Here is a 12259-nt window from a genome sequence, read left to right as displayed (position 1 = left end):
CTGCCATCCCCATCGTCATCAACGCTTGTCAAGCTGATCAGGGGCCAACGAAAGGCACAGCCGAATCCACATTCATAGTCTGTTTATTCTTCCCCACGCCATTGGCCACGTTTTCTTCAGCCAGTGTTGTTGAGCCTAGTGTCAGGCACTGTTTCGCGTACTAGGCCCCAATTTGCACTGTTTGCCTGCTTTGTTTAGGCGTCATGACTTATGTCCTGACACTGATGGGACGCGTGCGAAGGCCCAATATTCCATTGCCGTGCCATTGGATCGTGGATGCGTGGAAAGCGATACCCGCCGACTTGGTGCATTAAAGCTTTAAAAAAATGTGCCACCATTAACAGCTTTGATGGTTCCCAGGACGACTACATCTTTGAAAGTGGCGATGAAGCCTCGGATGGCAGCAGTGAGAGCTGCGGCGATTGAGAATCGGATAACCAGTGACGTGGTGGTGGTCATTTGAATAAATGTTCTGAAAACGAAATGATCACTGAGTGTGCAGTTGTATCTTTCTAGCCTCTTTTTTTTTTTTTCAGGTAAACGTGCGTGTTATATGCAAGGTTTTTTTTTTTTTGGAGTTAAAAGTTAGGGATGCGGGTTATACGCGAGTAAATACAGTATACACCAGTGCGCTGCATGACGCATGCGCCGCATGCTCAGTGCCTTTGCCGATATCTTTCAACTTTCACGTAACGGATGACTCTGGCCATAGGCAGTGGTATGAACGCGTTATTGCATGTGTGCAGTGTAGTCATATGACCGCATGTCACGCGAATGAGGTTTCAAACTTTGCGCCATCAAATGTGACGCGTACGAAATTTCAGGGCCTGAAAAATCTGTCGGCAAGTTTTCTATTTGAAATCAGCAGCATGTAAAAAATCGCATGTTAAGGGTTTGAGACTATGATGCTTAGTGCACTTCCACTTGCTGCTGTATGAACATTACCTAATGCGTATTGAAAGCATTTATTTTTGTTTTGTCCCATTTTTTTATGTCATTTATTTGCCTTGATGAATTCTAGAAACCACACCTTTTAATATATGTTGTTGAGCTCTAATGAACTGTCTTTCTTTTACTACCTATTTGTTTCATTTCAAAAATATTAGCTTTACTTTGAAACTATTCGAACATAATAACTGTTCGCTATGTGCACAGGTCTACTTTTTAGCTATTACAGTTAGGCGCCCAGTTGCAACTAAAAGTTTGTAGTTGCCTTAGAGTAGTAGCCATATCAGATTTTAGAATTTTTAAAGCATGATTACAATCGATTGTATGTATGGCTTGGCAAATTTTGCCCATTTCTTGAGCAATTCAAGAATGGCGCACCTGCAGTGAGCACTCAGCAATGCTTATCAAGTCGCGTCACTCCATGGCGCAAGTGCCATGGGACATTCTCTGCCAAGCCTTATCTGGCACAGCAAGCAGCGGAGGGCGGTGAGGACCGAGGCATGGTTGGGAGAGGAAAAGTCATGGAAACACCGTGTAGATGTGTATTTGCTGGCCATGAGCTATGAAATTTGGTCAATGCCTGTACCTAAGATGTTGAATTGCCTGAGCTTGCTCCTTACTGGCATGAGATTCTTCACTAATCAGCTGGAGTGAACTATTTGTGCAGTTTGTGAGATGTTTTGCAAATGATGCCAGTGAAGAGGTGTGGCTGTTATGGGAAGTGCTGCTTGTGCGTTTTCCAGTCAGAGAAATAGTCATAAAGGGCAAAAATTGACAGTTGCTGGACTGATGAATGTCAGAAGGCACAGTCGAGCCTGCTTATAACGAACATGAGCGTCACGCGGCGTCCGTTCGTTATATCCCGAAGTTCGTAGTAAGTGGACCACAGCTTTAAAGATACACAAAATTTATTTCTTTGCGAAAAAGTCCGTGATCGACATCTGTTTTTGCAGCGCAGATGCGATGAGCGCGGTTTCCAGTTTATTTAAAGAAGAAGTGTGCTCTTCGCCGAGGCCCTTGACATAGACAAGCTGTCTGAGGCTCTCTATATAGCCCATTGCTACAGGCGTACTTATGGGTGCTGGCTCCGAAGTTTCATCCTCCTCCAATTCCTCCGCGTCACTCTCGTCCCGCACTTCAGAAATGATGCCCTCGTCCGTGCATGGTTCCGCGGTATCGGCGTCGTCATCGGCAGAAATAAAATCACTCCAACCAATGCCATGACCCCCCATGTCGGAGTCGACGACGCGCTGCCACAAATCGCCGCCGGGTGGGTCATCTTCTGCAGCATCAGGCTCGGCATCAGACACTGTGTCGACGAAGCCGGCCTTGCGGAAGCAGTTCCGCACGCAAGTGGTCGTCCCCTCCGCCCAGGCTGCTTTCACCATCTCGACCGCTGAATACAATGGAACTCGAAGCGGCAAGTTGGCAGCCGGGCGGTCAACAGCGATGAGCAAGCGCTGCACAATGCGACGCCTATACGATGCTTTAAAGGCACGTATTATGCCTAAGTCAAGCGGCTGCACTTTAGAAGTGGTATTGGGCGGCAGGAAAAGCAGAGTGACTTCCGTCAAGGAAACTTGCACATGGTGCGCTGAGCAGTTGTCGAGCACAAGCAGCACGCGTTTGCGTTGCCTCTGCATGTCGCGGTCAAACTCGCTCAGCCAGTCTGCAAATAAACTGTGCGTCATCCATGCCTTTGAACTGTGCCTGTAGCGCACGGGTACATAGCTCCGAAAGCAACGTGGCTTTTTAGATTTTCCAATCACAAAAGGCACTCGCCGGTCACTGCCATCGGCATTAGTGGGAGGGAGGGGGGGGGGGGGGGGGTGGCTTGCGTGAGAGTGGCGCGAAGCGGGTCCATCGCGGGTCTGGCGAGGCGGGCAGTTCGCTTTCGATGAGGCTCGGGAAAACATGCCGCACTTCGGGGGCGCAAAGCGGTCGAGGCAGGTTTATCTCACATCGCGGCACCGGGTTTTCGCCGTCTGTTCGCTGTAACCGATCAGCAGGGCTTGATGACGTTCGTTATACGTGTGATTTTGTGCCATTGAACTAATGTATATTTTGACGGTCACGCAGGTCTCGTTCGTTATAAGCGAAAGTTCGTCGTGGGGCCGTTATATGCGGGCTCGACTGTAGTAAAGTTTTTCACAGTGTTGCCCAATGGAATGTTTTCTAATTCCGGTCATACAAGGGCGTGGGCAAGCAACATCATCAAGAGCTTAGCCTACATTTTGCAGTGGTTCCTGCAAGTGTGTAGAGAAAATAAAACACACTGTTAAAAGTTAACATTTAAAAGAATTTCTAAAGAAAAAAAAGTTCATCTCAGCAGTTGTGAAAAGGAAAAAAATTGGAAAAAAAAAATGTGTTACAACAGAGCAACTACTGCGGTATGTAGCAGCGTTCATGATTGATGCATGAGGATGGTGGACCGTAACAGCCTCTTACCCTTGGGGAGAGGCGAGTGATCAGCACTAGCTGGTTTAAGCAATGATAATCACGGCGCCACACCTGCGGGTCACTGCCACTCAACAGTCACTCATCAAACAAATATGCGCAGTTGTTCAACAATTACTGGCCAGATTAATCTCTCATCGTAAGGTATACTCTGCGCCGTGGTCATGGCTAGGGCCTCCAGTTGGAATTCAGCTGCCCAAATTGGCCTCAGCTGAAGGGCAGACACCAGGGTGTAGTGGCCGCAATCCCAAGCCAGCAGTGTTGTGCGTATGTTTATAGATGTCTTCCTTTTTCCTGCAAAATGGGGCATGTTGATGAAGTGACTACACTAACGACGACATGAACCCAGGTGAACTAGGCTAACGCAGCTAGCTGTTAATACGGCTTTGGCAAAATGGGTTCTGTAAATTGTGCTTTCTGTAGAAAGGGTTTGGTGTGCAAGTGGTGGGGATGGTGTGCCCCTTTTTTGCAGGAGGCTGTGGTGCTGGAGACTGAGGAGTGTGGCGAGGTGTCCTCTCCAGCGCCGCTGGTCTCCCTGCTGGACCGCAGCTCTGCACAGTCAGGCGGCCTGCGCGCCTCCTCCTCAGATCTGCGGCACCAGCAGGGGGCGCAGCCATGCGGCTTGCTGCAGCTGCTGGACGACGAGTGCCTATACCCGGGCAACACAGATCAGGCTTTCTTCGACAAGCTCCTCCACCTGGCAGCCGCCACTGCACAGCCACGGGGTGAGTGGGAACGGCCGTCGTTTGTGTTTTAACGCAATGGCTTTAAGGGTTCCACTCAGCAGAAAACACGACATCATTGTCAGTGTGAGCAAAATATCCCCAGAGAAGCAACATACCGTATTTACTCGAATCTAGGCCGGCCACAATTCTAAGCCGAGACCCGAAACTTGAAGGCCACAGAAAAAAAAAAACTTACCTCGATTGTAGGCCGGCCGAAAAAACAACACTGTTTATACCTCATTATCACAATTATTTTTATGACGCGACACGACTGTTCTTACGTCGCCGCGCACGTGAAAGTGCGTGGCGCAAAACGACTGCACCATGTGTCTGCGCATAGGCGACTTGGTGTAGAGAGAGGAACTCGAGTGAGACACAGCGGGAAGCATCGTGCCTGCATGCTCTGCCGAAGCATGATTGATGGCCCCGAGAGGGACCGTTGAAAAAAAAAAGCTGCCAAAGGAGCTTTGAGAGAAGAGGAGGAGGAGAGGCGGCGTTGGGCGAGGAGACATATGCAACGCCAGCCCGGGATCAGCCCCCGCTCATTCGTCATCATCATCGCTGACTTCTTTATCGCTGGCCTCCTCGAACAGTGCACTATCTTCACTGCCATCAAGTGCATTAGAGATGCAGCACTTGCGGAATGAGCGTGCAACCAAGCTTTCTGGGATGTCATCCCAGGCTGCAGCTATCCAAGTGGCTACAACTCCCAGTGAGGCGCGCTTTATTCGGCCTGTTGGTGTAAGCTCGCGCCGCTCTTCACTAAGCCAGTCCACGTAGTACTTGCGCAGCCGATCCTTGGAAGGCTTATTGAGGCACACATCAAGAGGCTGCAGCTGGCCTGTCATGCCGCCGGGTATGATGGCGACGTCGGTACCGGCTTCGGAAAGCGCAGCTTTTACGCCGTCAGTGAGGTGTCCACGGTAAGAGTCCAGGACGAGGAGGGAAAGTTTGGCCAAGAGGGCCCCTGGACGCCGCTGCCAAACCATTCTGATCCACTGCTCAACCATATCGCTCGCCATCCATCCATTTTCGTTGGCGCGGACGATCACATTTCTTGGAAACACTTCCCGAGCTGGTAGAGTCTTCCTCTTAAAAATTATATACGCCGGCAGCTTGTGGCCATCCGCCGTGCAGGCCAGCATTACAGTCATGCGCTGCTTTTCGTATCCGGCCGAGCGCACTTTCACTTCCTTGGCACCTTTTTCGTTCACGGTGCACGCCACTGGCATGTCAAACCATCCGGTCAGCGTTTCCCATTTGTCCTACGGCGTAGCTGTGCTCCATCCTCTTCCTTATTACGAATCGCTGAAATGAGATCAGCTTCTCTTCGAAGTCGCCCGGCAGCTTTTGACAAATGGACGTGCGACGTCGGAGGCTGAAGCCTAAGCGCTTCATGAACTTCTGCAACCAGCCCCGGCTGGCTTTGAACAGTTCCCGGGGGACGCCTCGCTCTCTCGCCAGCTCTCTTGCTTTGGCTTGCAGCACTTTCGTGGTCACTGGAAGTGCCGCTGACCTCTGCGTCTCCACAAACTCGGCCAGAGCTACCTCCACTTCTGGATGGCGGCCTTTCTTGGGGCCCGTGAAAGCCGTTCTCATTGCCGCGCAAGCAAAAATTTCGTTACGCTGCCCCCTCCAACGGCGAACATTCTTCTCATCCACGCCGAAGTCCCGCCCGGCTTGAAGATTTGACGACTGCTCTGCAGCGACTATAACTTTCCGCTTGAAGGCGGCACTATAATGGCACCGCCTGTTTGGTGCCATGGTGTTGGTGATAAAAACTACGCACGAAAACTTCACTGCTGCGAATGTGCTCACGCCACCGCACGAGAACAGAACAAGGCCAAAATGGCAGCCAGTGCTCATGTGTGCTTTGATCAGTATCGGCTACGGATAGCAACGGCTACAGTGCTGTCTTTCGTTGGCGTTTTGTGGGGGCGCCACCTGCGTGCTACATTTATTCGTATTTTACGAATACGAAATCCTCGAACCTAAGCCGACATAAGAGTTCTACATCTCGTTTTTTTGAAAAAACTATCGGCCTAGATTCGAATAAATACGGTAGGTGTGGCAGGTTGGGCACCTACGTCACGTGACCTTGTCATGTCATCGCAATCTTCCCATCAGATGGAGTAAACTGCCCACCACAGCAAGTGACAGTTAAATTAATCACTTGTCACGAGAGGAAACAGAAACCTGGGTCACGCAAGTCCCACCAGTGGCAGCACCTGCCATCTCAGGGCAGTAGTGCGTTGTTTAACCGCTGCACCACTACGTCAGGGGTGGCATGAGGACTCCCAACGGTCTTTGATTGTAAAGTCAGGAATGAACAATTCTGCATTTAGGGGCATTAAATCATTATGCTATCGCCTCACACCCTTAAGGCAGAACTTAAGTGTCCCCTCCAGATGTTATGCTGTACAGGTCCAGTGTGGTCTTTCATCAAATCACTAAGGCTCAGACATGCCGTTCTGTGCTTATCCGATACTGGGTTGGAATCGATGTGTTGACCATTATGGGTGATCACAGGTGTGTTTGAAAAAGTCTGCGTGGGTTTAAGTTTCTGTGAGCCTCTATCGCAGTTACTGTCAGTCAAAATGAATTCAGTGAGTCTGTGTGGGTTGAAAATAAGGCCAAGTGCATGCTTTCTTTCTAGTCATGTGCAGTTCTGCTCACAAACTAGCTGAGATAATGCATCATTTCATCTAAGCCAACCTTTCCTCCAGGTTTCTTTTTGTTCTGTGCGCCCCGCTGGTCACAACAACTATAGGAAGTAAATTTGACTCATTTAAGTTAGACTTAATTCTTTGATTTTCACTTTAGGACTTGCATGGCTGGGTGAATAGGGTAACACGATAAAATAAGCAGGAGTATGTTTTGAAGATATGCTACATTAGATTAGCTAGACTAGGCTGGTTAGCCCATGCGGTAATAATAATAATAAAAAAAACGCGTGTAGACGCATTGCATAAGCAGGCCTGGGGTGCGGGCTGACCTTGGTGACCAGAACCGACAACGCACTCCCTCACCTGAACAGGATGTGGCCACCCTGGTGTAGTACTTGGCCACAACCTTCTGCAGGCATATGGTGACCGCAGCTGGCAAAGGACAGGGTTAATTAGAGAGACATGGGAGAGGCCTTTGCCCTGCAGTGGATGTAGTCAGGCTGATGATGAAAATATGGATGAACCTGGGAGACAAAGCCAGCAAAAATCTTGAAGTGCAAGGTAGATTAGGAAGAAGTGTTGTTACTGACGACACGAATGCAGGCAGTTTGATGAAATGGTAGGCAATAAATGACCATGTTGTGAATGAAACAATATTTAAATGGGAAGGTAAAGTAGAGAGCTGCATATAAGTTGACGCCCCAATGCCCAGCCTTTGCTGACCCGAAAAAAGTTGACTCCAAACACAACTTGACATGAGCTCCTGTTTGCAGGATAACATTGCGGAGCAGCATGCAGTTGAAAGAAAGAAAGAATTGGAGGGGACAGTTACGCTCCGCCTTAAGGGTGTGATATCGTTAATGGGTTATTAATGCCCATGCATATGCATATGTAGCATGCACATGCGGAATTGGTCTTTCTCTTCTTTACATTCATAGGTCTCTGAGGTTCCTCATACCACTCCTGCCCCTGCCCTGCGGTGGCAGGTACTGCCACCCGTGGGGCTTGTGCAACCCAGGTCGCTCCTCCTGTGCAACTTCTCGTGACCAATCATTAATTCAACTGCCACCTGCCACGGTGATCAGTTTGCTCACAATCCGGTGATGATGCCACAAGGTCACAAGACCTAGGCGGCACACCTAGGTTGCTTCTTAGGGGGGTTTTTCAGTCACGATGACAACGCCGACACCGGATTTTTTTGCAGAACGGGAGCCTTAACGCTGTTGTGTTAAAAACATATAGCGAAGCAATTGGAAGGGCAGGAGTCGAGAGTCAGGCAGAGATAAAAGTGATGAAAAGGCTCCCCACATCCTGGCTTCCACACTTGCATGTGGCCAGCGGGCGCGGCAGCTTTCCTTGGCAATTAAAGGAAAGGTACATGGGCAGTGCCTGTTTAACTGCATCACTTCCCATAGTTCAGCCGCGTCACTCGCTGTAGGTTTTTCGCCTTGTCGCTGGAGCAACTGGCGCTACCTATGGAAGCTTCTTGGAACCGAACGCGCCTAAAGAATTGATTGTAAATCAAACTGCTTTTACCATGGCTGTTTAAGTTTGAAAATGCTCAGTTATATTTTAAATTTCCCTTAAATAATCAGTGTTACCAATAAACTATATTTTAAGAAGAAACTAAGCACTGCGCCCTTGCAGGGCCTACGTATATTCCCTACTTCAGAATAGAAAGTGTGTTTCAGCTCTGTAGCCTTGGCTGCATTGCCAGGAGAAGTTGCCATGGAGTATTGCAGCAAACTGACATTACCAACGGTTCTGTAATTTCGGATTCCGGTGCAAGACGCGTTTTGGAGCCCAACGGAATTTCGCTCTCGCGCTGTCTACAGCATGTCTGGAAAAGTGACCGGTTGCCTTAGAGAGCTGGGTAAACAGTGTGCAGTTCAAATTTTCGTAGCGGAAGTGATTTGTACATGAATTAACTTTTTTGATACAAGAAGCTCCAAGCATCTTGCTGGTAGGCATGTACCGAGCCGTGGCTCAACCAGAACTGTCTTAGACCCTGAAAACAGGTTTTGGCTCCGCATATAGGTCAACCCCCCAATTTCAAATGGTCGTTTTTTTTAAACAAACACTGACTTATGTGCAACAATATGTAGCCGTTTGATGGTGCAAGCAGAGAGGAGCAGTAACTTTGCTTTCAGAATGCAGTGTCTTGTCGCAAAGCACTGCTTTCCAAGAGCCATTGTTGCTTGATTTTGCACCTTATAGTGAATGAAAGCGGTCTTTTACTTCTGTTTATCCGCTGGAAAGTGTCGTGAGACTTGCTCTCTCTCATCGCGCACCGACCGTGCACTGCGATTAAAGCTGCGCAAAGTCAGTTTGCAGATATGAAATTCAAGCTGTTTCTTCTTTTGCTTTGATGTAGAACTCGTGTGACCAGTTTTTGGGGAAGATATTTTGTTCTTTACCAAAATATTTCAGCTGAAAATTAAAGAAGTGCATGAGCTGTGTTGTTCATTTTTCCCCCTCCAGGGACAATGCTACAAGCAACATACACGAAACTAAAAAAATGTTACCTTTTCTCCGCCCAGATCTTTGGCCCCTTTTCATCTTCATTGCTATATTTTGCAACAAAATGCCCAAATTATATATTTGACTGGTCCTGCCTACAAATTCATGAGCCTGACAGAGGCCTTTCTGTGAACCGGACCGAATCTAAGCTAGGCCCGCAGCTTCAAACTTGGGTCTGGCCCCAGCCTGGGTAAATCTGGTTATAGATACAGAAAAGTTTAGGTAAATATGGCTAAATACGATAACTAGTGCAGCCTAGCCCTGTCCATGGGTTAGGCCAGGCCTGGGTTTTCAGGTGGGCCAAGCTCATGCAGTGTTGTAGCGATCGACAACAAAAACTGAATGGGGATTCAGATTTGCAATGAGAGCAGTTATGCTGGTAAAGCGTGAAGCACACTTGCTTCTTTACACCACTGGGTGCTTTGTAGCTGCAGGGTACATCTCTCTGTGGTGTGCGTGTCTGGTTGCAGAGCACCAGGCGCTGCTGGAGCGAGGAGCCCGTCCTGGGGAGTTCACCATCTTCCACCAGATGGGGGCGCTGCCGGTCACCTACTGCTGCCACGGGTGGCTCAGGGCCAGTCGGGAGACACCGGCCTTCCGCCAAGCGCCGCTCCTGCTTCAGGAATCGCAAAAGTGAGCAGTGCACGTCTCTGGGCAGTGTGCAGCACTCTCGGAGAGTTTCAGCTTCTCCATTTCCGCTCTTTTCCCTTTGCCAGGGAACCCATCAGCCAGCTATTCTCATCGGCCCGGGGAGGCATGCCACCCACCATGGGCAGCCTGACAGCCGATGCCAACAACACTTCATCGTTGCGTCGCTCATCGAGCATCCGGCGTGCCCAGTCCATGGCCGGCGCCAAGCGGCGCTCTCTGCCACTTCAGGTTAAGCACACCGCTGTGAGTGTTGTCACCCCTTAACCCATCTTTGACATGCAAGCACTTGAGCGTCGAATTGGAATCAAGAAATAATCCGATTCATTCACTAACACAGATGAACTTCGATTTAACGACGTCGGTAAAATCGGCACTTAACTTCGCAATATTGTAATTTTGCAACATCAAAATGTATTTGCCATGGCCGCTTCATTGGTCCGCGCTGTGATGTGGTCATGTGCGTGTGCTTTCAGGACAGCCTACTGGAGGTGGTGCGCCGCACCCGGCTGCACTTTGTCCACTGCCTGGTGCCCAGCGAGAAGCCCCCCTTGGCGGGTGAAGCCAGTGACGGTGGCGAGCCGTGCTTCGATGTGGACCTGGTGCGGTCCCAGCTCAAGGGTGCCCAGATCTTGGACGCGGTGCGGGTCCGCAAGCAGGGTGAGCTGCCGACACGTTAGCTTCAACCTGGGCATTGAAAGCCCAGGTTTCAGTGCTTGACTGTTTGCTCCAGATAGGTCAGCCACTTGTTGTGCAAATTATGCTGCAATGAAATGTAGCTTGTCAAATTCTGTTTAAATCCTACCTCTGTAAAATATGTAAATGAGGTGTAAATATGGCAGTGTAAATGAAGCTAGGCATTCAGGAGGAGCCTTTCAAATTTTTTGGCCTACAGCAAAACTCTGCTGATGGTATGTCGTAATTGCTTTTTGGCTGGTCGCAAAGGCGGTGAAAAGCACAATGATACATTTTGACGGGGATGATCTGGCACGCAGATGCCTACATTCTCTTCGGCAGGCAGTATCGTACAGAGCAGTGTTACAAATGCACTTTCGTTCTGGCCACTGCTAGTAGTTGTAAAATTTATGTTTTGCAGTATTCTTCTGCTGGTGCTACATCAGGGTAGTTTTTCTGCACATATCATTAAGCTGGTTTTCAAACGTCATCAATTCTCTTGGCAGGGCGATGGTTGACAAGTGCAGGTTTTCGCAGTGAACAAGACACAACAGCAGTCCTAAGAATTTTTTCCAACCACTGGAGGGCTGTTGTAAGAACTCTCCAAAGGGTTGATTGGCTACACACTAGCCAGTCAAACCGGGGACAGCTGATGATAGCTTCAGTGCAGACATGATCGTATGAGAAGCAAGTACAGTGAAAGCTCGTTAATTCGAACCTCGATAATTCGAACTTTTGGATAATTCTAGCAACACTTCTTGGTCCGGCCAAGCTCCATAGAGATCTGTGTATAAAAAAGCCCGTTAATTCGAAAGCGAGTCGGTTCCGCTACGGATAATTCGAACTACGTGCTGCCGCGTCTGGGCGGCTTGGCACACAGCTTGTGGCCAAAAAGAAAAAAGCACCTCTGCATAGTTAGAGGCTGTGCACGTCCTAAACGGGGTCAGAAGATGGAACCAGGTAAAACCGTGGAAGAGTGGGTAAAGCCTAAATGGCGCCATCACCGGCACGGCGGCCGGAGGCGCCAGAGGGTAGCGGTTGGCGGACGCGGTGGCGACTGCCTACCCTCTTTTCCACGCGGCCTCCAACACTCGCAACTAAATACTCGTTAATTCGAGCCCTGTTAATTTGGAAATACGGATAAGTACTGTCGGCGCGGTCCCAGCCAACGCCTATGAAAGGCTATGACTTCGGACGGGTGCTACGAATTACGTGCGAAAAACTTTTTTTTTTCTTTGCGAGTGTTGTCCATCCTTCCACCCATTAGTCGCCAACGGAAGCACACAGTCAGCCGCGATCATGACGCCGGCATTTAGCATCGCCTGGCAGTCAGCCGCTGGCCGGAAGCGGCCAACGTGGGCTATCGGCGCGGACCAATCAGGGCACGACAGCGTCTCACTTCCGCCCGCGTCTAAAACATGGGCACGCCTGCCGAAGCGGCCTCTCGCTTCACCACGAATTCTTCGTTGCCGCTACACTGTGCTTCATGTTCACGGCAAACAAAAGTCGCACGAAGCTTTCGCTTTGTCTGAAGATGGCCGCAGCGCAAAATTTTAGCGATGAAACGTGTGAGATTTTCAGAATGCTTCTGGATTTTCAAAGTTGCTAGGCTTAGCCACT

At 49.4% G+C, this 12259-nt stretch overlaps 1 protein-coding gene across 2 annotated transcripts in view; it reads left to right on the top strand.

Annotated features, from left to right (window-relative positions):
- LOC144121913 (unconventional myosin-XVIIIa-like) overlaps positions 1-12259 on the top strand; it is a 260448-nt gene that overhangs the window by 115264 nt on the left and 132925 nt on the right. For both annotated transcript variants that reach the window (XM_077655352.1, XM_077655351.1), the window contains exons 13-16: positions 3878-4130; positions 9787-9949; positions 10033-10210; positions 10441-10624. In XM_077655352.1, coding sequence (XP_077511478.1) covers positions 3878-4130; positions 9787-9949; positions 10033-10210; positions 10441-10624 — 778 coding nt within the window. The remainder of the gene's footprint in view (positions 1-3877; positions 4131-9786; positions 9950-10032; positions 10211-10440; positions 10625-12259) is intronic.

This window comes from Amblyomma americanum, chromosome 2 (assembly GCF_052857255.1).
Source record: "Amblyomma americanum isolate KBUSLIRL-KWMA chromosome 2, ASM5285725v1, whole genome shotgun sequence".
Lineage (NCBI taxonomy): Eukaryota > Metazoa > Arthropoda > Arachnida > Ixodida > Ixodidae > Amblyomma > Amblyomma americanum.
This window is presented reverse-complemented; position numbering and strand designations above follow the sequence as displayed.